The following is a 26944-nucleotide window of genomic DNA, read 5'->3' as shown; positions in this document are numbered from 1 at the left end:
GCGCGCTAACCTTTCAGCAAAGCCATAAAAACTTACGCGGCAATTGGACGTGAAGGATGAATGTTTGTGCGCTGCGCTGTGGATTATGATAAGTAGTGAATACGAAGCCACTTGTGCGCGCGTCATCCTCGTAGGGGAATCCACAGAAGTGCGAATTCTTAGGCTTCAATGTGTCATGATGATATGCTTTCCATGCTATTTAATTCAAAGTAAGAAGCACATATTTCCTTAAAACCCGCAATCAATCGCAGATTTAGAGAATGAGATAACCCTTTGTGGAAAAATTTGAAAAAATTTTACATTTTTTATTAACAACCCGGAAATTCAGAAAATTCTGAGACATTGTGTGTGCAAGTAGAGCAAGAGTTTGCGAAATAATTATACATGCACGCATTACGTAAAGCGAAAAGTTCAACAAGGTTATCGGCGCAGATATGATTCTGCGTCATTTAACGACGCTGATTTCATCAATATTTCCAACGTTGAGAAGCGAAAGGTCTTAAATAAAAGTCTTATAATTTAAACTCTTCGCAACAACCATTTGTATGCCACACTTTTTTAAATGTTTCTCCCCGCTTAATATCGATTTTAAAATAAAACGAAAATACGGTTGTCTGAAAAATATTCGAGTGCACATATAAAAGCCGATTTTTCCGAAAGTTTGCTCCCTGATCACGCGCGATCGAGCGTTTCTACAAAAGATACACGTCTTTTCAAACATCTCGACTGTGTAGACTGCATGTACATACTAAAAGATTATCATAATCGATGATAGACACTATTGTGGGTTTCCTTGTTAGACTCCTGTACATGCTCTTAGGATGCATGTTATGTAAACGTTACGTAGAACAGTTAGTAACCTAGTATTACGTGTGTCTTGCAAATTAACGTTTCCCACTGGCAGGCCGATAACTAGCACGAGAACACGAACGCGATATCGATAGAGGAAGAGAGAGAGAGAGAGAGAGAGAGAGAGAGAGAGAGAGAGAGAGAGAGAGGCAGAGGAAAGAGACAGAGACGAAGCTCGGCCGTCATGCGAAGTCTCGACTTTCAGACTTTCGGACTCGCGGATAAAATAACGTCCGAGATGTTCACGATCGCGCGGAGGGACATCGTCATCGTCATCTGTACCGTCACCTTCGTCGTTACGCGAGCCTCTCCCACGAAATTCCGTTCCTTTAAACATATGCATGACTCTCGACCGATTCAGGCCTGTTAACATATAAATTGCCGCTTAACGGCGAGACAATCAGTTTCGTGGGAACTCTCAGGAAGAGGGTGACGACGGAGACGAAGACGGACGACGCTGAGAGGGAGAGTAAACGAGCTAGTAACGGCGAGAGACAAAGAGGGGTAGAGCGAGGGTGGCGTAGACGAAGAAAGCAAACGACGAGAAGGGATGATGGGAGATGGAGCAACCTCCGAAAGTAACGGCGCAAAATCGAGCGCGGAAACGGCAGAAGAGACAGAGCGCGCCTCTGAAGCGAGTCGTCTCTCTTGTGGGGGAAACTGTCGAAGAGACAGAAACGGAGGTAGCTAGGTAGGTAGGTAGGTAGGTAGATAGCTAGGTAGGTAGGTAGGTAGGTAGGTAGGTAGCTAGGTAGGTAGGTAGGTAGCTAGGTAGGTAGGTAGGCAGGTAGGTGGGTAGGAGAGTGGGTGGGTAGGTAAGCAGGTAGGAGGGTGGGTGGGTAGGTAGGTGGCATTCAATTCAATTTCCTAAGAAACTCTTTAGTGTTTGAGATACAGCCGCCGAAAGGATGCGCGTGAGGTTAGATATGTGGCGGAGACGGTGGGAGCGATCGTACCGAGGAGGGATGGAAGACGGATAAACGGGGCGACCAAAGAGGCGAAGGAGAGAGAGAACGAGAGAGAGAGAGAGAGAGAGAGAGATAGGAAGAGACAGGGTAGGTGGGAAGGGTAGAGAGAAATCCGGAGGATGGATGGAAGCGCGATCGTGGCTGCGCGCGAAGGGGAGAAAGAAGAGACGCGACACGCCGCGGGAAGGACGAGGGCGAGCGATGGAAAAACCGTAATAGGGAGTGAGTCAGAAGACAACTACAACGATAGGGAGTGGGTGTGTGAGGAGGGCTGCGAGAGAGAGAGAGAGAGAGAGAGAGAGAGAGAGAGAGAGAGAGAGAGAGACGGGAGGGAGGAGGGCAACTGCATAAAAGAGAAAGAAGTTCTCGTGTGAGTGCGAGGCGGGAATAAGAGGGTAAGAGAGGGGCGGGGGAGTAGTTGGTAGGCGGGAGGGAGGGTGGGTTTGATACCGCCGAAAGAGAAGGAAGACGGTGGAGACAGGACGAGGGAGCAGGGAGGGCTACAGGATACGAGCGAGAACACGGATGGAAGAATCGTGGGATAAACGGAGACGGAGTTACGCGAAGAGAGAGAGAGAGAGAGAGGGGGGGAGGAGAGGAGGGGGAGAGAGAGTGAGAGAGAGAGAGAGAGACTGACTAACTGACTGGTGGCTGGTCAGGGGGCGAAGGGGAATAAGGATTCTGTGCGCGGGCGCGAAGCTGGCGCAAACTCTTCGTGCAGCATCCCTCGTCAGTTGCAAGTCAGGAACTATCGCGGCCGCGTGGCGCCGCGTTCGTGTCGTACGGTCCGCCAGTCTTGCCGATTTTAAGCGCGACGATCGGCCGATCGACGCGGAAAGCGCACAGATCGGACGGAAACGTGGTGGTGATCGGTGCCCGAGGCTTTGTGACAGGATTTCGCGCGAGTTTCTCACGAGAGTTTCTTCACCGATTGTGTGATTTCACAGCCGATGTCAATCCGCGGTGCGGCGCGCGTTTCGTCTCGCGCTAGTAGCCGGAGTTTGGATGAGTAGCCGCGGAAACGGAAGCGCCGCGGTACCGGTAACCCGACGACGCGGGATTCATGTAGGGGAAGAAACGTGACTACTATCGCGCGCGCGGTATACACGCAGTGAGATCTCCCGCGACGAAAAATGGATAAAGACTTCCGCCGGGAGTACGAGAAAATGCGATGTGCTCTGCTTCACCTGCTGCTCATAGTGGGGGGTAAGTTTCGTATACGCAGTGCCCTGAAAGTTCTCAAGCGGGGGGTTGTTGCTCTGACTCTCCGAGTGAATCGGCCTGCGGATGTGTTTGCCGATCTCTCCCGATTTTCGACGGAGGAACGATAGTTCGTGGTGAATCTTGCCGCCGCTGTTTCATCGCTCTTGCGAAAGTAGAGGGTGGGCGTGGGGGGAATGTGTCTCTCTACTCATTGATAATTTTGGACGATGGGTCCTTTGAACAATGCTTTACGTGTGGAAGAGAAGCTGAAGAGAGAGAGAGAGAGAGAGAGAGAGAGAGAGAGAGAGAGAGAGAGAGAGAGAGAGAGAGAGAGAGAGAGAGAGAGAGAGAAAGTGGTAGAGAGAGATTCTTGTTGAAACTCAACGCGGCTCTGTCAGCCGCAATTTAGATCACCGAGTAACGTCGGGGCGGAGTAGAGGGGAGGGTGGGATAATGTCCGCTCCTTCGTATTGCGCCGAGAGAGACGTAAAACGGTTAAGTTCTCACTAAGTTGGGCCTGCAGTCGTTAAAGAAGTCGTTGGTGCCTTCGACCTACTATGTCTTCGCCGGTTGCCTCGTTGCTTCATGAAGTTCCGAGATCCGCTGATCCGGAAAAGGACGCCAAGTACCTGCGCGTTCTTGGCCGAATGGGCGGTCGTTTACAGTCGCTCTGCGATCGGCAAGAACGGCATCATTACAAGCGAGTTCAGCTTGCTTGGATCACGTCGGGATTGTTCTCGATGTTGCGTTCCTTCTCGCCGGTGCGTTCGTCGACATTACCACCTGCGACCTGGTGATATCCCGCGGTACTCGTCTTAGCCGTTATGGAGACCGATCCGAATCGCGAAGATGGTGCTGATCGTAACGAATCAAGAGCGCGTCTTCGACGTTGTTTCTTTTGGTCCGGCCCGTAAATAGCGCTCGACGTCATCACCTCCGTCCGTGTTTCTCTTTTCTCGAAGAGAACGAGAGAAAGAGAGAGAGGGAGGAAGAGAGAGGGAGCAAAGTTCTCCGTACGTGCTGAGAGCTGCGGGAGATCGCGACGCGAATGCTTCGCTCCGATTCGCGACGTTTTTGGACGCGAGCCACCTTACACCAGGGTGCCTTTCATAGATTTACAATTTGGACATAAGCCCCGAGCTAATCAGAGAAAACTTCGTCAAAGTAGGTCGAGTGCTTCGCGATACTCACACTCGGGAGAACAGCGGAAAGTGATCGCCTCCTGGCAGTTTGTATTTAGCGACGACTCGAACGAGCTTCTGCTTTCCGTCGTTTGACGCGCGTATATTTCGTCGTCGGGTAGCAGCGCGCGCACGCTGATTCTCGTAATCTCGTGTGTAGCAATGGCGAGAGTGAATAGGAATGAAGGATCAGTCGGATTTAGAGTTTAAGCCTCGCGCGCCTCGGGACAAGTGCAGCCTCGGTGCGTAAGAGAGTCACTGCTTCTCGCAACAATCGTGCGAGTTGGCGGACGGATGAATTGTGGCGTGCGAGTTTTCAGACACGCCCGAACGATGTGCGGTGATGATGCGGCGACGATGATGGTGCAACGCGCGATGGACGAAAGAATTTGAGATATCGATAAACCATTTCCGACTTTCGCGTTGCAAAAATGTGAAAAAATAGCGCGTGTACGCGTATACTATGACTAACTGATCGGAAAAGCGAGTAAAACGATTCGCATGTCGGGGAGACACGGCAACGCAGCTAGTTTTGTTGCCAACAACTTCGAAAACATCGAGCGAGCGGTATAAATGTGGCAAAACCTGCAGAGATGCATAATACGCGAACGAAGCAAACGAAGAAGACGCGAAACTGTGCGGGATGACACGAAAGATGACGCAAATATCGCAAAGCGAGAAACACGTCGGAGATTTGTTCGTTCATCAATTAAAATTATAATAATGCGGATACAGTATCCGCCATATATATAAATGAATGTTCCAAAAGATTTAACGCACCAATGTAATATATTATTAGGCGGGCCTTGGAACGAAAAAAATATGGATATACTGATAAAATCGATTGATCGCGGGGGGGGGGATGGGGGGGGGTGGGCCTATATTCTTTTGAAAGTCCGTAAACTCGGAAGGATTGTTTGGTGTGTAAACGAAGAGATATAAAAGAGACCCGTGAAATATTGTTTTCAATGTTACCGCATAACGCGGCACTCTTATCCTTGAGAGAGCCCGAAGGGCGGAGCCCGCCGGACACCTCGCGATCTGCTGAAGGCGGCGACGAGCGAGAGAGCGCAAGAGAGCGCTGGTTAATTAAAAATCTCGTCGGGTCTTCATTTGCATCCATTTACCATTATTACAAAATTTGTATAAATTTGCTAAAGACATCTGCATGGCTAACAGCACGCGCCGCGGCGCGCCGCGCCGAGACGCGACGAGCTATTTGTTTGTCGCGTCGTGTTTTCTTCTCTCGTCGCGAATGTATTTTCGGCAGACGTTTCAGAACGTTAATAATCACCGTTGTGAGTTTCCCGTTCGAGGAGCTTTCGCGGACTCGCGTGTGTGCGTCCGCTGAATTTCCGCCCGCTCAGCTGGAAATCCGCGCGCTACGCGTTCGACGTTGCATCTCTCGGGAAGCAACATGCCATTTTTGCGTTGTAAAAGTCGGTTGTTTCCGATGAGACAAATTCTCTCGACTGAATATTTACCTTTCCGTTGCCGGACCGCCGTTTTTCCACACGATTGCGTCGTGCCGCGGCGAGGCGGAAGGATACGTGAGAATTCTTCGAGGAGAAAGAGGAACAAGTCGAGATAGAACAAATCGTGGCGAACGTGCGCCGGAATGCAGACATATCCGAGATACTCACTCCGCCTCTCTCTCTCTCTCTCTCTCTCTCTTGCCGTTTTCGCTCACAGATACTTTACTTCCGTGACGCGCAGCTACCTCCGGTGCGTTCTGAAGTTGCATTCGCTTTTATTGGAAAAATACCAGAGTGTTGAGTACATCGATGACATGATTTATCTTTCCTTTGAAAGATCGCGGTTCACTCGCGGTGCCGAGATTTTTACACTTAAAGGACTCTGAGCCGCTGTTATCCTTTCTCCCTCTCTCCCTATCTCCGTCTCCTTTCCATGCTCTTTAACACAGGCATTTCTTGTGTTTCTCCTAAAAGACTACGGCGTACTCGCGTCGCCGTTTCCGATCGTGCTTTGATTCGACCGAGGGAAGAGAGAAATACAATCCCGTGCGAAAGAATAATTCCCTAGGAATCTTCTCTCATTCTCATCCGCTACCGGGATATTTTCGAAATGAGCGTGTTTGCTTCCGTGAGTGCACCATATTTTCGAATGCTTCTATAAACTCCATTCACTCTGCGAGCAGTTTCGAACGTAAAACGTTTGTTATCTTTCACAACTTTATCTATCGCTCTGTATGTGCCGCTTATTTCCTCTCATACTTTATTACTATTGTTAAACATCATCGGGACGAGATGTACGGGGGTAGAAAGTTCGCGTGCATTTATATTTGCGCACAGACGTTTATTATTGACTGAACGAACGAATCTGTGCGATTTTCGGGTGGACGAAGAGAAAGAAATGTGGAGGACCTTTTTCTCGATCAGGCTTACGCGATCATCGCACACGAATCTATATTTCTGGTATTTACATCAAATAATTGCAAAAGGAATAAAATGTCTCCACATAGAAGCGAGCTCATGTTACAGAGAGAGAGAGAGAGAGAGAGAGAGAGAGAGAGAGAGAGGCTCTTAGTAAAATTAATCGTCGTCGGTAAACAACGACAGTTTGATCCTTTTTCTGATATAAATTTTTCAAGGTTTTCGATAAATGTGAAATAATCCTCATCTGTTATCGGCGATCAAGTTATTTGTCCCGTGTAAGATTTTAAAACCGTTCTTGCATTATGCGTTTATTGCCGAACATTATGCCGCACATTATGTTCACGGTTAGGGCTCGTGCGACAAACATACGCAGCATTTCCAAAATTGTGGCTCCTCGCAAATTTTTCATTATTCCCGCGCTTGCTTCTCGATGTCATTGACAGAATATTATAATCCGCTAACGCGAGAGTGCGGCTGCATGAGTAATGATGACATGAAAAAACCGATGCGAATCTCGCGTATTATCTACTATATTACCAGATGATTAAACGACCTCGTGAATTTTCCACGAAATTTGCCGAAAACTTTGAAAAATTCGTAAACCGGACCAAGTCATTTACATTGCGATTAATTTTTAATAAATTTTCCTTTTTTTCTCCCCTTTTCTTTCTTATCTCTCTCTCTCTCTCTCTCTCTCTCTCTTTCTCGCGATATCTCGGCATTTTCAAAGCAAAATACTGTAATAGTAATAACATTCGCTCTTTCGGTCTTTCTACAGCGGTTGTAATTCATTCCGTATAAAAGCAGCGCTGAAAGAAAAGCCCTTTAAGAGTCTCCACCGTTGATACTTTTTCCGACGCTGCAAATTTTAATCTGTTAATTGCGCTTCTTTCTTAATTGACTGCCTACTCTGTGTCAGTCAACTTTCCTGTTATTAGTGCCGTTTCCAAGGAAAACACGCTGGAGCGGCACAACGAGACATTAATAATTTCTCTCGTTCGTCCATATTGAAATTTATAGTCGCTTCTGAGAATCGACATAAGCATAAAAGCCCGCTCGCGGCCATAGAAGCGGGGAAGGGAACGTCTTTATTGATCGCGAATCGACTCCCGCGCCTCCACCCCCCCCCCATTCACAATTATAACATCTGTTGCGAGTTAAGCGCCGATGTCTCGACAAACCTCACGCGTAGTTCCGCTAGACATTATTTCTGATTGCCTTATCAAATGAGGCATCCTCCCTTTATTCCGTCCCGCAGTGGCAGCGTCAGCAGGCGGAACGACCGAAACATCGCTCTCTCAAACCCGCTCGTGGATCAAATTTCGACCAATTACTTCCGCCAACGTCGCTTTTATCGTTTACGATCGACGCTAATGAACGCAAACTTTGAGGTGGTTATTATTCAACACTGATTCGATCTTCGCTAACCGAACTCTGCGCACTCTCCACACTTATATAACCCACATTCTGCATTTATATCGCACATTTTCCACATTTATATAATAAATACGAAATTTGTGTATTATTCTCTCTCTCTCTCTCTCTCTCTCTCTCTCTCTCTCTCTCTCTCTCTCTCTCTCTCTCTCTCTCTCTCTCTCTCTCTCTCTCTCTTCCTCTATCGTGAGCAAACGAGCGAGTGGGTGCGTCATGCAGTGTCGTGTTCGTTAAATTATCGTACGCTCGCTCGCTCGCTCACTCGTGAATTCAATTTGAACGTCAAGCCCGGCAAATATTAAGAGCGGGATTGGATGAGACGATAGGCAAAAAAATCTCACTGAGAAAAGCGAAGCACCTAATCCGCGTAGCATTACCGGTTCGATAATGATCCAGCCAGCCAAACATCTTGCTCACTCGTCGAGCTTCGATTCGTCGGGAGACGTCTCTATTCTGATCTCCTCGACCGTCTCGAGCAGGCTACAATCCGCGGCAGACAGGCCGAAAGATTTCTCCGAGATGCGGCATTGAAAATGTACCTTCCTATCACCCTGTCTTCTCCCCCTCCTCCTCCTCCTCCTCCTTCCTCTTCTTCCTCCTACTTCTTCTTACTCCTTCGCTTCCTCCTTCAACGTCTCTTCCGCTTTTTTTTCTTTGCTCCTCGCAATCGGAATGCAAAGGATGCAGAAATGAAGAGGGTACTTCCGTCCACAATTCGAAGACCTCATCGCCTTCCGACTCGGCCCGATTGTTCTGTCTTCGTCTCGTCATGGCAGTCGTTCTTCTTTGTTCCTTGAGTTTCTCGTTGCCCTCGTCGCAGCCGGAACCGAGAGAAAAGGAATTCTCCCGGAGCAAGTCCTGGCGGACGCTCATCCTTGTCGGATATTACTTTTATTCTGTTTCGAGCCTCGTCGCTGCCCGTCGTGCGGACCATGTCCCTGCTCGAGCATCCTTTCATCTTCAAGTCGTTTTGTATCATCGCGATTGTATCGCTCGGCTGTACGTGATCAGAATCGGTCCGGATCTCCACGGTGCCGCGTCCGACGGTATCCTTCCGTGGAGTACAATTTCCCGACAAGAACGAGTCGCGCAGTTCTTCTTGTTCCATCAGCACAAAGTTAGTCACCGCCATGAATTGAGAAACATGGTGTATTCCGCGCGCTGATTTTCAATTTGAGGACTCGCGGCATAAAGTAGCGCGCACTCGCTCTCGCTCTCTCTCTCTCTCTCTCTCTCTCTCGCGCGCGCGCGCGCGCCCCGCGGCGCAATTCTTACGCAGAGACAACTTCGCGCGGACGTATACTTACACTCGGACGGATTAAAATGCACGCGTGCATCTTCGAGTTCGAACTTCGCAGCGACGAAATATCGATTCCATCGGCGCATCGGAAAACACAGCGAGTGTCTCTCGCAGTCACAAACAGGACGCGCGTTCAGATCGGGCGCGGTGCGAGGAGAAATTAGCGAGGACACAGTCCGTCCTGTCAACCTACCCTGCGCTGCGGTCGTCAACTTCACTTGACTTCGCGAGCGAGTCCCGCCGCGCCACTTAACGTTTAATTAACGCCAAATTAGCGGCTGATCGCACGCGCGCGCGCTCTCAATCGCTCCGGAATTAAATTGACACGCGCGGATCCTCGTACTCGTCGCTCGCGCGTACGGTGATTCATCTTACAGACGCGGCGCGATTGGCCGAGGGGCGTCGGGACGGGCGGCAGAAAAATAAGGATTGAAAGTCGATCGGAAAGGGTGAGAGCGCTTCCGGATGTAATTCCGCAAATACGTTCCGGTTTCCGCTCGGCCGGGCACGACCGCCGCCGAGTCATCCATGTGAAATTTGTCCAACGCCGCGTGTCGGACTGACCGCCCGCGCGCGCGCGCGCGCGCGCGAGCGAGCGAGCGAGCGAGCGAACGAGCGAGCGAGCACCATGTGTGGTCAACGACGGCGCCTTTTTGCGGTTCGCGGAGCCAGAAAATGACGCGGCGCGTGCGCCACGTTTCTTTTTCACGGCTCGGAAAAGGGCCTCGCCGGCGCGCCGGCAGCTGGAGGATAATTTCATGAGCGACGACGAAAAGAGCGCCTTCTAAAGAGCGCCGTCCTCCTAAACGCGAACGCATATCTTCTAGCGAGCGAGCGAGCGACGCGAGGCACGCAGCTCGCCTTAAACCGCGAAACTGAATCGTCCTCGGTGTCCTGCGAGCTCGTTAATCGCCCGTCATTTCTCGCCATTTCCGTGTACGTCACATTTCACGGGGGCCGTGCGCGTTCGGCCGATTTAATTATTTTCGCGATCACAAACGGTCGCGCCGACGGCTACGCAAATTCGGTCGGATTAATCGAATCGAGTCACGCCGGATTTATAGCTAATTGGAGCGTGCCGCGCGCTGTTTCAATAGCGCGACTGTAAAATTCTGATAGCGTAATTACGAGCGATTCCGCCGATTCGCGTTTTCGGACTCGAATTACGACGACTGGCCGCGGCGCGGCGCGGCGTGTCAAAGAGATGTAATTTTGAGCGCGCGCACTTTGACAAGCCAGCGATCCATGTTTTCGTTCGGCAAAGCGTTATGTATTATAAACAAGCGCTCGTTTATACGCGCAGCCACGGCTGGCAATCGTCGTCGTTCGAAATCCGAGGTAAATTAGCCTCGGTCGCGATAAACGGAGATATTTCGAAATATGCGCGATAACGCGCGTGCATCTCGAACGACGGACGTTTCTTTCTGGCGCGAGCGAACGGGCGAAATCAAAGTCACGCTCAGCTCACCGGAGAGAACGCTCGCGCTTAGGCGGCGCGACGGGGGCTCGGGGGATCGCGGTTGTTCTCGGGAGCGCGTGCAGACACAATCCGTGACAAAGTGACTGCTCTCGTAACAGGCAGCGCGAGCAGCGCGGATCGTTAACTCTGCGACTCGGTCATCGTTGCTCCCGACGAAAGGCTCGCGTCGAGAGAAGCACGGCCGTAGCCCTTACATCGCATTTAACGCGCTTTTATAACGATTGCACTTCGCAGCGGCGACAAAAGATTGGTCCGGCGATAAAAGAGCCGTTAAGGCTCCGATAGCCGGAGAGAAACAAGGGCCAGATGAACGAGTAGGTCAAGAGAGAAACGAGCGGCAAAGTCCAGAAGGGCAAAGGCGAACGAGAAAACGAGAGAGAGAGAGAGAGAGAGAGAGGAGGGGGAAGGGAGAACGAGAAAATCAAATGAGAAGAAGAAGGCAGGGGGGAGGTGCGGATAGAAGCATACAACGAAAGAAATGAAGCGGAAGAAGAAGCAAAGGAAGAAGTATAGCGAGAGGCGGAAAGGAGGAGAACGACTCACCTTCGACTCGCGAAAGTTTTGCCGAGAACTGCGAGGCGTCGGCCATTACCGTGGATCACACACCTCTTTCACTTCGCTTCCACTCCGCTTCGCCGAGCGCGCGCGTAAACCACAACGCTCTCGGATGTCCGTCGGGACAAACTTTCGCGAGCCTTTGCCGATAGTTAAAAATTTATCCGCTTTAAAACTGATTAGGTCAATGCGCACGCGCCGCATGCCGCATGCCGCGGTCCGCTCCGGATGTCTCACTTTCGCCTTAATTGAAAAGAAAATCTCGAATCGCGATGCGCCGCAGCGGAACCGCCCGCAGTTATTTAATTCCCACGTGGAGGATGCGCTCTCTCTCTCTCTCTCTTTCTCCCCTACCTGAGATCCTCTCTCGCGAGGAAATTCGACGGCGAGTACGAGACCTCTCGAATACCCACGGGGTTGTCCTTATACGTTTAATGGATTCCATGGGACCGGTTTAATCGCCCTTGCAAGCACGAGACGGCTGCGGGACCGGGCGAAATGCACGAAGATGAGGCCTGGGATTACGCGGAGCGGTTGCGCCATTTTTGCTTAGTCGTCTCCCCGAATGCGCCGGCTCGGGCTGGAGCACCTAATCGAATATCTCATCGTTGCGCTTTTACAGTTATTGCGACTTTATTGCGAGATACGGAAGTTATTTACGGTCTTGCCCCGTTTGGTGATCCTTTTTTCCTCCTCGTCGGTTGGCATCGGAGACGCGCGGCGGATTATGCGACGAAGCGGCGCGACGCACGTGAAATTGCTTTAACTTTAAGCGGCACAAAGTACCCCGCCGATACTAAGTATATTACAGAGTGAGCTTTTTGCAGCGGATTAAAAGTAGTCGCTAAAGCCATCGCCGCCGCGCGCCGATTTCACCGATGTGCCGATGTCGATAACGCGCGTCGCGATAACGTTCGTTTCAATTAAACGCCGATAACACGGTTACTTGCGACGCGCGCGCGCGCGCGCGTGCGCGTGCGCACGCCTACAGCGTGACTGATAATTCCTTCGTTATTACTTGGCGCGCTGATAGCAAGGCTCGCCGGCAAGATAATCGCGTTTTACACCGCGCGAATACACCCGATCGTGTCGGATATTTGCGCATTCTTCCGAGGGGGCAGAGTTTCGTGATCGTCGTGAACGTGAATTGATAAAAACGAGACGAGAGCTCAGGGCTCTTGGCGGAAAACATAGTTTACCCTCGGCCCGGATGCCGAGTTTAGCTTTCGCAGGGGGTGAGAGAAAGGGTGGTGTGTATGCGTAAGATTGCCCGCGAGGAAATTCGTGGCCAAGCGGGCTGAGAGGGGCCGAGAAGGCGAGGAGGTGGGCGAACGCGCCTCGGATGCCTTCGCGTTGTCTTAATATATTTCGTACTCGCAAGACGGGAGTTGGGGTGGTCTTTGTTGGAAAGCCACTTACGCCGCCGAGATACGTAATCTTGCCCGATGGCCCCAGGGCTTACATCGATCTAGGATTTTAGCTAACGCGGCGCGGCGAACTAAAGTTTATTAAGAAGCCTTCGAGACTAGAGCCGAACGAAGAGAGCGATGGCGCGGCATCGGTTATTACGGAGACGGGATGCCCGGACGCGGCAGAGCTCGGACCAGCTGCAAATAATTAATCTACCTAGCTTAGGTATTTGCATTGCGTTAGGAGATCGTCGTGACTCGTCGGGTGAACTGAGACTGCATTAAGGCCGCCGCCGCCGCCGCCGCCGCCACCGAGCGGAGCTTTTCGTATATCTCATTTGTAGCCGCGCCTGAGTGCACCAAATGGAGCAACAGCGCGGTGCGACATACCGAAAAAGCGAGGAAAAAAGATGTACGAATGTGCTTGATGTAAAATCCGACCACTTTATCGCGCCGACTTCTTCCGCAACTTTGTCGCGAACAGAAATTGCGAGTTTTGTGTCATGTTGAAATAATTTTATATATCGCACGTGTGTGTGTGTGTGTGTGTGCGTGCGCGTGCCTGTCTTGGCGTTGGTTGGCGGAGCTCACGCGTCAACCGACTGAAAATATCAGCGAAATTCGAACAAACATCGGCGAGCCGTACCGTATCGAATATTGCGGAATCGGAGAGTCCTGCGTATTTACGCGCTCGCCTATCTCTCTACCAACGGATCGTTACGGCTGTGCGCCGATGCATCACACGGCGGCTCGTTATTGTCATAAGCCCCGTGGTAGCGCGGTCTTAGTGCGCGATAAGCGTGACAAACGGTTCAAAAATAATGTTAACCTGACGCGCCGGCGCTGGCGGGCGAAAAAGTGAGACATTAAGCGGGCCTGGAAAGAAGGACTCCATCCGGGAGAGAGACGCTGGAGGAGAGAGTAACATCGCCCCTACGCAGCGTCTCACCGGTTGTACTCGGCGGGCCACACTGGCTTTCGTTGCGATAACAAACGCTATTTCCGTGCGGCGCGCGGAAGAAACTAGCTACTTTGCCGGCCACGGTTTTGCGATTTTTGTCGAGCAATTTATTCCGAGTCCGCCGAGAGGCCGAGAGGTTATAAATACAGCGAACCTCCTGAGGATACACTGACGAGGATATTCACGCCGGAATCCTGCGAGCGTGGCGAAAACATTTTTAACCATTTTTAACATTATTTCAGCCGCAATCGCGAGAAGGAGAGCACGGGAAAGCTCGTATATCGCACATCGATATTCGCGACAAATATTCCGCGCGACAGTTCCGTAGCGCGAGGTATTTATGCGAGACGCAGAGCAACGGCAGAGATGAGAGGCGGATCGCGAGAGAGAACAGTTCTCTCGCGAGTTCTGGCGCGAAATGTTCAGGTGAGGAAATTATGCAAATTTATGTGAGATTACATCCCGAAAAGATTCACCAAGCTTCCGGGAATAGGTCGTTTGTGCGGTGTATAATCATGGTCCGCATTACGCGACGAGCCCAGACATTGAATCGAGCGCTCGGAGCCGTCGTCGTCGACGACCGTTACTCTCTCTCTCTCTCTCTCTCTCTCTCTCTCTCTCTCTCTCTCTTTCTCTTTCTCCCCCCTTCCCGAAAACGGCATTCTAATTTAATTTGCTCCGCCGTGGCGACGCGTGGCGGCAGATAAAAGTCTTAACAAAATAACGCCTCTTAAACGAAGAACAAATTCCCGGCGAAACACAGCTCGACGCGGCTGGAGATAATACGTGTGAGCGGCAATCGAGCCGAGGGATAAACGGCAAGGGTGGAAGGGCGTCCCCGGTCACCGCGCCCTACCGCGCGAGCTACATTTAAAAGTATAATTTAAAAATGGCGGCGCAGAACACACGAAATGGCTCATAAGCATAATTTATGCGGTCGTTTCGCCAACCCCGCGTCTCACGTCGAGTCTGTCTCTCGCACTTTCTCTCTCTCTCTCTCTCTCTCTTTCTTTCTCTTTTACGTTTAATAAAGGGCCTCCGCGCGAGGCTGGGCTGGGGTGGCGCCGGTCTTTTTGTTTTCGGAAACTGTCGCCCATCGCTCCCCCCCCCTGCCTCTCCCTTTCCTTACCTTTCATTTGAATTCGTTAACTCGACGATCGTCAAATCCCACCACCTCCCCCGCCCCCCATCCCCCGACCTACCCGTAGCTCCGGCCGCGTTTCGGCTGAATTCGATCTTCTTACGAATCGAGGCAGAATAATTCGCAAGAACCACGGCGGCCTGCATCTCATCTGCGTCGAAATAAATTTCAAGGAAGAAACTCGGAAACAGTAGAAGAAGGTGTTATTTGTTACCGTCGGAAGAGCGCTCCGAGAAGACCACGGAAAAAGAGCGTCGATGGCGGGGGAGGCATAATTTAGACCGGGCGTCTCTCTATAGGTGCGCTCGCGCTCGCGTTCACCAACTAGCGTGGCTGTTATAATTTATTCAATGGCTGTTCAAATTGAATTTGTCAATTAATTGAATCCCCGATAATTTGTTGTACAGCCATTGAAATTTAAACTCGTGCAGTTTTCAGCGAGCGGATTCCATCGGACGCGTCAATTAATCCTTCGAAGCGTAATGATCACTCCCCGAGTAACGAGCTCTTTCTTCTTTTTCTCGGCTCTCTTCTTTCAGAGGCATCTCTAACCTACATTCTAAGAACATTACTAAGCGCGCTTTGGGCTCACTGTTGAGTCGAGTACAACTCACGATGAATTTTCTCGGATGCATCCCACGTAATCGCGTTAAGACAAAAGTAAAAGAACAACGGCAATGATAATGCGTTGAAACTCGGCTGTTCGATAGAGCAGTAAATCTAAAGTTATTTGTAGCATATCGCAAGTACTACACGCTCGGAGAAACGTTTCTGAGTACGGAGAGCACCCTTGGGATATTTGCCATCCTATACGACGTTTTCGATTTCTTAAAAGCCAGCAGAAGTTTAATAGTCTCGAAGATATACGGAAATTTCCTCGTGTTTAGTTTGTTAAGAGGGGAGCTACTCGTAATCGTCTTGAGAAATTCTGCAGAGACTCAGCCTGTCAAACAATAACGCGACAAGTCGCGACCTGACTGAAACTGAACGAACCGATGTATACGAGTATGAATGATCAAAATAATTAATTTTTTTACCGTTTCGAAAGAAAGACGATAGGCACCGACAGTTTCTCTCCTCCGTTTTTCCTTCGTCTTTGATTTCCTTCTTCCAGCAAACAGATTTGAGGAAGCCGAAATTTCGAGTTAAACTTGCACAGACAGCGAGATGAATTTGGTCTATTGTCGCAGTGTTTAAAGATATTTGGGTTGTTGAAAGCGCGCGAGCTCTCTCCTGTTTGTGTTTCTCTCGTTTATGTACTTCCCTTGCTCGATTTTCTTCACGCGAGTGCATTTGGTTAAACGTTCCTGTGTAACAGCTAAATTCAAACTGTCGCGTGTGGGCAAGGCCGCAACGAGGAGATGACATTCCGCGGAAGCGGAAGTTGTCTTTGTACACAAACTCTGAGTCTCTCTCCCTCCCTCCCTCTCTCTCTCTCTCTCTCTCTCTCTCTCTCTCTCTCTCCCTCTCCCTCTCTCTCCCTCTCTCTCGGTCTTTCGGACAGATAACGAGAATGATCAGTCGATCGCGATCGCTTAGTCTTTGGTAGCGGAGAGAAAAGCCGCACGATTTATCCGCGAGCAAATGGCAACCGATATTCCGCCCGCGGATGTACTCGCGATTGGCTGGATCCTTTGATCATCGGTTGCTCCAACCTCGCCGCACACTGACGCGGAAGTCGTATTTTTCTTGAAATCAGCCGCTCGCGGAGCGTGCATCCGCTATTGAGACGTATCCCTTTTCGAGTCATCCTTCACAGTGTGACATATTACAAGGGAAGCGGCAGGATTTCGACCGCAATATCGCCGGGCGTGCGAGAAACGGGAAAGCAGAACTAAATGAAGAAGGAAAGACCGCGCGCGAGCGTGTGTTTGTCTCGCTGAAATATTAATCACAGTTTAAGCGAAACGCGTCGGTCTCATTTTGGATTTTTACACGGGCGATACAACTGTATCCTGAGCTGCAAAATAAATAACTATATTTTCTGCCGTCATATTTATTCGGCGCAAGTGTCAACGAGTGTGAGTGATACCTTCGTTTAATAATAAAAGTAATAAAATGCGCGCGATAAAAATAAACACATTTGAAAGGAAAGGAGGTTCTGTGAAATATGCAATGAGAGGTATTTAATTGCAATCGAAATTTTTTATCAAGACTTTTTCTTATAACTTTAGTGAGTGGCACGCGCGGCGGCGGTGGGGACAAGTTGAGACAGTCGCGAAACGCTCTCCTTTCGAGATGACGGAGATTAATTGACGAAATTGAATTATCGCGATGGAAAGTATCCGCTGGTAGAAAGGAAAATCGGCTCAAAGCCGGGCCCGCGGTACGAAAAAAGTGGTTCGCTTTTGAACTCCTCGGTCGGATCCTCCGGCTATCGCCGCGACACGATTTTTCCGAGCGTCTCGAGCGGAAATTTAGAAGGTGTAAAACGCGCGCGTTTTCTAACTGGGTCAATTTAATACTTTATAACTGTGATGTAGGGGTCCCTTTGCGGAAAATTTCACGCGCGCGCGGAAGAACAGATTGCACGCTCCCTTCGAGCTTCTATTCGGATTTAATGATGTATAACTGCGACTTGCAATTTCGTCGGCCGAGCGGAGCTTTTATTTAATGACCTGACCTACTTAAATGGCCTCCTCTCGCGAGAACTTTTGACCTTAAGACCGTGGAATCTCCGTAATATATTACACCGCTAAGGCGCATAATTCCCCGTGATTTTTTCACCGCGGATTGTCCGCGGGACGACATTCGGGAAATGAGGAAATGCGTCGCTAACGGTATCGTAACAAAGCGCGTAATAATCGCGATAATTATTCTCGTCGTAAGTCGCGCAAGTCCACCTCGGGACAATCAGTCGACGTCGTTGGGACGCGGGCGACTGAATGAGATAACACGTTTCCTTTAGGACAACCCAAGTTGCAGCGCGTAATTGATTCTCCTGCACCGAACGAAAATTGAGTATCACGCGTCTCGAACTTGAGACAGCGAGAAGGAGAATGAGAGGGAGAGGAAGCTCTTTTCCCGCACCTATCAACGAGACAAGTGAATGTAAATTGCAAAGGGCTCGGGCCGTCGTCGTTCTCTTCGTCGTCGTCGTCGTCGTCGTCGTCGTCGTCGTCGTCGTCGTCGTCGTCGTCGTCGTCGTCGAGAATTGCGCTGTTTGCGCCAATCGCATTAAGCAACTTTGTAATCGGAGTCGATGAAACGAGTTACTTTCGCAGGGAACTCCGAAGACAAGTCACACTTCCCCGCAAACTTCTCAATGGAGATCACCGGGCGCCACTTTGAATTTCACGGGGAGTACACAAAAATTCAATTGAGCGAATTAACACGTCGGCTGATCCCTCGGACAATTGCGTCTCCCGATATCGCGCCGCGATATCCCGCTTGCGGGTCATTAAGCGAGGATCTTCGCAGCGAGGAGCTCGCGTCGGACGCAGGTAATTCCCTCTGTATCCCCGCCTTTAGGTGGTTTCGCTGAAAAAAAATTTCAGCGATTGAGCTTTCCGCCTGAGACGAGGTTCTTTGTATCCACGGCTCATTAGGTGGTACTCTTTTATGAGATAAGACTGGGAAACAGCGCTCGCCCCGGTCTCTTCATTTTTTCACAGTTATTCAACGTGGCGCGCCGGCGAAAAAAGAAAGAGGGAGAAAAATTTGTGCAAGTAGCTTTCGCCTTCAATTACACTTGCGTTATTCTAAAGCGGCAACTTTCGTAGCGCGGCAACGAAGACCGCACGCATGCGGTCATGCTTCATTGACTGCACAGGTCAAAGTTTTCGAGTGTTCGTTCTCAGCTTCGAAATGGTTTACGTATTTCTGTTCATTGTGACGTGTAAATAAAACGCGGAAATTCCGGCCATAATTTCCTGACATTTCCTATTAACCGTGAATTCTCTCACTCGCGCTAAGTAGATCTCGTATATTCCTGAATCTTTTAACTTGGTTCGCGCATACGAGAGAGAGAAGAGAGAGAGAGAGAGAGAGAGAGAGAGAGAGAGAGAGAGAGAGAGAGAGAGAGAGAGAGAGAGAGAGAGAGAGAGAGAGAGAGAGAGAGAGAGAGCAACATGTTTTATGCCACTAATTACAAAGACGAAAACTCGAACGACACGAACTGCAGTAAAACAAATTAATTTTTAACGCGCAACACGTTTGTTTCCTCGCGCTATAATTTATTCACAATTACAGTACGCGCGTATCGTTCTCACGTATAATACAACATATAATTTTCACGGAAGCGCCACGTTTGTTTTTAAAGCGTCGATTAGAACATCAATGTAACAATTTGAACGTAATTAATTCATCGGATAACACACGCAAACAACGAGACACGCGCGCGCGCACGCGCGCGACCGACGTGTGCATGGCGCAGCGGTCTATCGTTTAATGCGATAATCAATTTGGTCGCTTTTAGTGGGACGCGGAGCGACGTAATTTCTCGTCGCGTTTCACCGCATCAAATTGATCCGCGTGCTTAGACAATGGCGGACGACGTGCAAAAACGGCCCCTGGCCGCCATATCAGATTAAACGTTTAGACAATGGCGCGAACTTTGGGAGTCTTCCTCGCCGTCAGTCTCGGCGCGTACGTATCGGCAACAAAAAGCGCGGAAAGCGGGCGAGACGTTTTATCTCCTATGGGGAAGTTTCCTCCGATGCGGCGGCGGTGGATTTTATTCCTTCGCGCTTCGTACTTCCGCACTCGCTACAATAAAGTCCCGTCGTTCGATAAAACGTCAAGCCACGAATTTCCGGCGACTTGCGAGGACGTCAACATCGACGGAAGAGAGAGAGAGAGAGAGAGAGAGGGAGGGGGAGGAGGAAGAAATGGCACGGTGCGCGCGGGAAAAAGCGCCCTTTATAGAATCGACGAAAAGAGCGCGTGGATGTTCGGTCTTGCTTTCTCTCTCTCTCTCTCTCTCTCTCTCTCTCTCTCTCTCTCTCTCTCTTCCTCACACGCGCGGCAGGAACGCTGGGAAAATGTTCCCTTCGTGTTGAAACCTCGCGCCGCGAGCGCGCGTCGGATTATCGTCCCTTCCCCGCGCGATGACTGGAATATTTGACGGCCGGATTTCTTTCTCGCGCGAGATGGAGAGGTATTTGTCTTGCATTTGGCGTCTCGCGGGGCTAATGGAGATTCCCAGGCGAGGCGAAATATTATTAGCGGTAAAGCGCGAGTGACAGGCATGACGTATGGACGGTTCGAGGCGGAAATGGAATAAGTCGCGTGCAGACGGTAACGTTCCAAACCTACCGAGGCTTTCGCGCGCGTTTATCAATATCGCGCTGATCTAAGAGAATGAAGGATACGTCGAATGCGCCGTCGCGCGATATTCGGTAGTGATCGAGGGCCGAATGGACCGTGAGAGGGAAAAGCACTCGGCGAATTGTGTAAATGCGAGCGTTTCCTCCGAGTTAATCGCACTCGCGCGATCTGTCTCTGTCTGAGTTTAAAGTATACTAGAAATTCGCTCAACGGGCGCAGTTGAGCGAAAGCGCGCGCGAAAAGAGGAACGGCCAAGGAGAACTCCACGAGAATACGCCGTGTCTCCTTCTGTCTCGCGACTCGTTATATTTTATTTGTCAGCGGAGGGTGCCGGACCGAGTCTCTTTGCGGCTTTTCGGCCGCCTCCCTCGGGAGGGACGGTTCTCAACGATTCAATCAGCGCGGCCAATCGAATTCGACGATTGAGTAATCCGCTACTCCGCCCGGCGTCTCTTCTTTTCCTTTAGTGCTCTCTCCTCCGACGCTCTCTCGAGGAGCGAAGGCGCTGGCGATTACAGAGGAGGAAGAGGAATCCCGTGCACGAGCGAGCACGGCACAGGCCGAACGATGTGGGAAATAACGAGAGGACTGTTTGGGCGAAGAGAAAAAAAAAATTTGCGCGCCGCCAATTTGCGTTAAACTATAAACGCCGTCTCGACGACGAAAAAGCGCAGCTTTGAAAAAGTCGCGCCTCTCGGAGAGAGTGAAAGAGAGAGAAAGATTTTTCGATCGGAGAGACGGAGGCGACTGATTGGAGGAACGCGAGCGAGCGAGAGACGACGAGCAGTTTGGCGGAAAATAATCCGAGCTGTTACGGGGCGGTAAATGTGGTAAGCTCACTCTCTCTCTCTCTCTCTCTCTCTCTCTCACTCTCTCTCTCGCTTGCGACTGTCGCTTGTAATTTTCGCGCGCATAAAGGACGTCTCAGCAGAGTTTGTTAAATTGCGGATGTTGAAATTAATTAAAACGCCGTCGACGATTGCGCGCGCGGCGTCTCGTCGTGAAAAATGTTTACGTTTGCATCCACACATTTTCGGATCTCGTTAAAATTCGCGTGAGTCGTGCGCGAGAAGCGCGGCGCTCTCTTGCGCTGGCGCAAGAAAGGACCGTGTTACAATGAATATTACAATGATATAATGTGCCCAAGATTCCTCTTACAAGCGGAGGACTGCGTACCTGCGCGTGTAGCTGCGCGAAATCCCTTGCTCGCATCCCATTTTAATAAGAGCGAGAGAAGGCGACCGAAATTTTCAGCGAATGGGCGGGTGCCTGCTTTCTGGGAGATTGCATACCTACTCGCGGAAAAGCCGGCAGCACGTGAAAACTTCAGCTAAGGAAATTACTAATCGCAACGAGTGCTGAAACTTGCACGTACACACACACACACACACACACACACAGACATGCAGCAGAGTTACTCTCGCCTAGTACGTATCCCTGAAATTGCGCCTTATATTCGTCTGATTAATTTTCTTCGGATCGAAGTAATTTTTTCACGTGGGTTATAGATGAATCTCTCGCCCACCGGAGCGCACAGTCGACACGGCAAGTTGTTACGGTCGCACCAAATAATTTAACAACAAGCTGCGCATCTCTTCGACGTGCTTCTTACAGCGGGACTTATTAAATATCTCACGGTGTGCAGTGAAAGAGAAAGAGAGAGAGAGAGAGAGAGAGAGAGAGATGTCGTTTGTAATAATTTAAATGTCTCTAAATATTGCGCTTGAGAACCCTGCAGCAACCTTTGCTGCGCCGGGTCTACCAGATTGGACATATTTTAATTTATAACGGGCAGAAAAGTCGAAGGATCTCTCATAACCGGTTTATGACTACGCGTGCCATATTCGCTGCCCGACGAAGTATAAAGTTGATTTATAGCTCTGGCAAATTTCTAAGCGCGATTTAATGCATGGGAAAAGATGTAATCACCGAGAAATAGAGAGGGAGAGAGAGAGAGAGAGAGAGAGAGGGAGGGAGGGAGGGGCAGGGGGCGAAAGGAAGAGAGAGAGTTTTTCACAAACTGCTTCTATCATCGGCAGAATCGCTAGAAATGCGATTGGGAAAAATGCGTGCATCACCGTCCTCCCTTTATCGCGAGATTTGTCGATAAACGTCGACGAAAAGTTGCGGGCGACCCGTTTGAAGAGATAAACGGCTTTCCACAAATCGTCGTTGCAGTTGAATCGTGGAGCTAGGAAAATCGTTGGTACGTCATCACGTTCCTAGCTACATCAATCTTGACTTCGACTTGTCAACGTCAACGACAATCGCGCGCGCTCATCACTCGCGCGCGCGCGGGAAATATTTTCTCCGAGATCGAGGAGCTCATCTCTTAAAGCGACGGCGGCGGGGGTGTGCACGCAAAGCGCTCTCTTCGCGCTCGTCAAAGAAATAACCGCGAGTCATGCCCTCGGCGCGAACTTTCGTTCCGATTTACGAGATGCGACGTTTCGATTGTTATTATTTTAAAAGACACCGTAACACCACGGGCTGTACGGTCACCGCGTTCTCAAAGCGTTCGCGGGCGTTCACGAGAGACTTTTGCAAGGTTTCAGAGTAATCTACACGCTACGTATTACTCCAAAAATGAACACATATTTCTACATATACAAAAATCACGCAAACTGCTCTTGTCTTCTTCTTCTTTGTAGTAATCGGGATTATTCAAACCGACCACCGATGCCGCCATTCACGCCTCATCGATATTTTTTCGAAAGAATTCGTAATTGTTGGATATTAATTAACGGCTATTTTGATCGAGGCCGCCGAATCGAATCACCTCTCTCTCTCTCTCTCTCTCTCTCTCTCTCTCGTTGCGGTTAAAAGTTTGAGCTGCAAGGCCGGAGGACATTTGCAAAGAAATAACGGGCAAACTTTAGTTGTTAAAGATTCGCTCGCTTTTCTTTAAATCGCCGTAGGATTTCACATCTGAAGGCTGAGAGGGTCTACTTCGCTTTCGCCGATGTCGACGATTATCCGACGTCTCTATATTCCCTCGCGGCAGCTTCGCTTATTTCAAACGAGAACAAAAGATGTGTCTCGCCCTGCCTTGCATATTCGATGCGTATCGTTGATAATCTAAAGCTTCATTTCCATGCTCACGTTAATATATGCGCGATGTATTATCTGCTTTTTGCTAAATACGAAGCTATCATAATTACATAAAGTGGCTTGCTCGGCTGCGTCGATGTTATTAATCGAAGTGATTAATTTGAGGGAGCACTTTGATACGACGATAATGTCTTTGTCTTTCGTCTCTCGTTTGGCGCCGACGGCTCGCCTCTTTAATCAGAATGACGGTCTTCTACACACACACACATATATATATATATATATACTCCGTATAGCGTCAAAAATAATATCACGAGCAACAGAAGGAATTTACAAGAGAATATTTGTGAAATTTGTCATTTCGCCTCTCTCCCCCTCCCCATCCGGTACTTTCCGAGCATTCTGCCGAAGGAAACAAAGCGCGCAACCAGTGTAACTTCATTTAATATACCGCGTACACGTATACACGTGGATAGACGATGCCGGTATATACGCGAGCGTGCATGTGTGTGTGTGTGTGTGTAGGTGTGCACGGGGCCGCGCGTGTGCGGTTGCAGGGGGAAAAGGCAGAGCGTCGTATTTTGATGCCTCGGGCGCGGTGGTTTTCTCAATTTCTGACAATTTCTGTTTGGTTCTCCATTGAAAGAAGCGCGGCCTCGTCCCTAGCCCTCCGGCCCCACGTGCCCGTCGTCTTTCCTTTTTACGAGCGCGGCCGGCTCGTTTGCCGCGCGAGAGACAGAGAAAGAGCGAGGGGGTGGCGCGGCAGTAAGGGAGAACACTCTTTTTGTTTCGCGCTAGCCTCGCCATCGCCGATTCTCCCGGCCGTCGTCGTCGTCGTCGTCGTCGTCGTCGTCGTCGTCGTCGTCGCTTGTCGCGACGGTGTCGTCCTCGGTTTTTCGCCGCTTCCGTTGGGAACAATGCGCGTGTGCGGTTTCACAATATCGAGCAATCATTTATTTCCGGATTTGAAGGGCGGGATGCACACCAGCGAGAGGTAAAGCAAAACGTGAGACAATTACTCAATGTTGCCGGAGCTGCGCCATGCTGGGTGGATTTTGCCGGTGCGGTTATTGAAGATAATTGGGAGCAGTCACGTTGGGAGGGAACGCTCTCTCTGTCCTACGTGTGTGTGTGTGTGTGTGAGTGTAGGTGCGACTGGGCATATGTGTGGATAGGGTGAGGCGCGCGGAGTAGCATGACACATCACATATCTATATGTTGATTCGTGTACGCGACGTTTATGGATGGGTGCGCCGGCACCGGGAAAATATAGGCTGAATTCTTGAGCTCCGGAGCAGCCACGGAGGGTTTCGCTCGTTGTACTTATTTACATAAACATTCAGCCCCCACGTAAGTGGACAACGCGGATTAGGCGTGGACAACACACAGTCGTGGCGCAGGTCCTGGCGAACGAAGACGCGGAGAGACACGGGCGAGCAAACACGAGCTGTAACGCGGGTTGGGGGTGGCGCGGATTGCCGACGGATTTCGCTTTGCCCAACCGTGGAGCGAGAGCGAGTTACGTTTACCAAAACGGACCCAAGTAGCGCGTTCGTTAACGCGTAATCTGGAAATGCGCCTGCGCGTTTCGCGTTATTTATGCAAAATCGCCTATTCCCCGGCTTTTCCCCGTTAACGCCCGCATCCGCTGGACGTTTAGCGTTGAACGCGAGAGCGTCCGCCCAACGACGGACTTTCGCGTGACCGTTAAAGGGAAAGGAGGAAGCGGCGGAAAAGCTTTCCGTTTACGGAATTAAGCAGCCGCGCGCATTATGAGCATCGCGTGGAATTAGTCGAACTTTTGATGAGAGAGCTCAACGATCCCCGGGCCTTCTTTAGCGCTGCCGCGCGCGGCGCGGCAAAGAAAAATCTCCCCCTCCCCCGCGAGTTTCGTAGGCGAGTGCTTGGAAAACTACTTGAGAAAATACTCATCAGACTTGGCTTGTTATGAGTATAAGTAATTTCGTGGAAACGGAACTCACCCTCTCTCTGGTCCCTCGCCGGTCCCCCCTTCCCCCCCCGCCCCCGCCCCCGCCCCAGCCAGCCCTCGTTAAAATACTCGACGGATCGCGCGGACTCCGTGGAAGGACATTATCGTCGTCGGACGGCGCGAACGCATTTTCCCGACTCACAATAAATTCCGTTTAATCATCGGTCGCTCGCCGAGAGGTCGAAGACGATCGCGTGGCGCGCAGAAGCGGTCTGTCGATACATCTCAATGTAATCCGACGGCTAAGTAGCCATACATATGCCGCCGCACGTCGCTGCATCCGGTTTCTCGAGGAGGTTCGCGCAACCATCCCTCCCATAACACTGTATACGTTCGCAGCTGTTACCTGAATCTGCATTATGTTACAGGGGAATGGCGCTCCGAGCGAGCGGGCGCAAATGAGCTGCTGAGAAAAAGCCGCGGCTCGTAATTGCGTGATTGCGACTTTACGATTATTGCCGACCATTTGCAGAATATCCGCGTAAATACACCATTCCGCGCGGAGGAGGGCGCGCGGAAGCGCGACGCGGGCGGGAGGGAGAAAGAGAGAGAGAGAGAAGCGCAAGACCGCCCCCGGCGGTTTTCGCTCCGGAACGATCTGAAACAGCACGAGGAATCTCTTTGTCACCGTTCGCGGGCAACCTTCGCCGCGATTGGTGCGCTTAAAGATCGCAGCTGGAGGAATGTCGCGCGCGACGCTCTCGCATTCGCTCTCGTCTCGTCTGGCCATATCGAACTCTAAAGCCGCGATATACCGCGCTTCTTCTTCCTTTTTCTCTCTGCCCCCCTCGCCCCCCACCCGCGACTCTCGCCGTGTCATTGCGCGCTTGTGTCGTGGTAGAAGGGGGGACGCTACGCGACCGATAGACGACGACAATATCCTCTTACGCCGCGAGAACTGCGTTTTGCGCGCTCGAGCACGCACGCGTATCCGCGACGTGCGCTTTGAAAATGAGAAAGTTACGGGCCCGCTTCGGCGGCGTGTCGCGCGATCCGGCGCGCGTCTACCAGAGAGCATGCAACATGTTCCCTGGTACCCTCGTTACAAATTTACGACGGCGGCGTACACACACACACACACACACACACACAGGCAAGTTCAGCTCGCGGACTGAACTTTGGAAAGGCGGATTTGGAAAATTATTCCGTGACCCGAGAAAGATTACTTCGCCGCGCGACGAGCGTTTCTTAGGGGTGGTACGTGCGTTTCGCCGGGAAAACAGGCAAGAACGACGAAGGCGACGCTGGCGGGATGGGGGTGAGGGAACGAGAAGCGAAGGAGCGTTTTCTGTCTGAAGCAGGCGCGGATGTAACTGTGTCTGTACGAAAGAGCGCGCGCGAGCACCGTGCAGGAGTGCAGCATCGATACGGGGATGGTAAACTGCTTGAAAACTTTCCCGGCGTTGGCACCACCTACTCCGACATTTCAATCGAACCGCTTTCTCGCGCAACACCCCGTACATCGAGTTTTCCGCGACTAAAATTCTCTATCTTCGTCTCTGTATATATGTCTCTTCACCCTTTCCCCTCTCCCTCCTCCTCCTCCTCCTCCTCATCCTCCGCCTCCTATCTAGCCACGAAGAGAACCCGCTTCTCACCCAACCCCATTTACGACACCCTCTCGTCTTTTCCGCCCCGCCACATGTACCCAGCTACGTTTTCGTCGTCTCCCTCTCTCTCTCTCTCTCTCTCTCTCTCTCTCTCGTCGTTCTACCCTCTCGCGAACTCTCGCCTGATGAAAGCTCGAAATCTTCAACG

At 50.7% G+C, this 26944-nt stretch overlaps 1 protein-coding gene across 1 annotated transcript in view; it reads left to right on the top strand.

Moving 5' to 3' along the window:
* The first annotated feature begins 2538 nt into the window (after positions 1-2538).
* Positions 2539-26944, top strand: part of LOC105189203 (uncharacterized) — a 99847-nt gene continuing 75441 nt past the window's right edge. Inside the window, exon 1 of the mRNA XM_011151156.2 lies at positions 2539-3023. Within this exon, the coding sequence (XP_011149458.2) occupies positions 2951-3023 (73 nt within the window). The 5' untranslated portion in view covers positions 2539-2950. The remainder of the gene's footprint in view (positions 3024-26944) is intronic.

Source organism: Harpegnathos saltator, unplaced genomic scaffold (genome assembly GCF_003227715.2).
Source record: "Harpegnathos saltator strain DR-91 unplaced genomic scaffold, Hsal_v8.6 scaffold31, whole genome shotgun sequence".
Classification (NCBI taxonomy): Eukaryota; Metazoa; Arthropoda; class Insecta; order Hymenoptera; family Formicidae; genus Harpegnathos; species Harpegnathos saltator.
The sequence above is the reverse complement of the archived record's forward strand: the minus strand, read 5'-3'. Positions and strand labels throughout refer to the sequence as shown.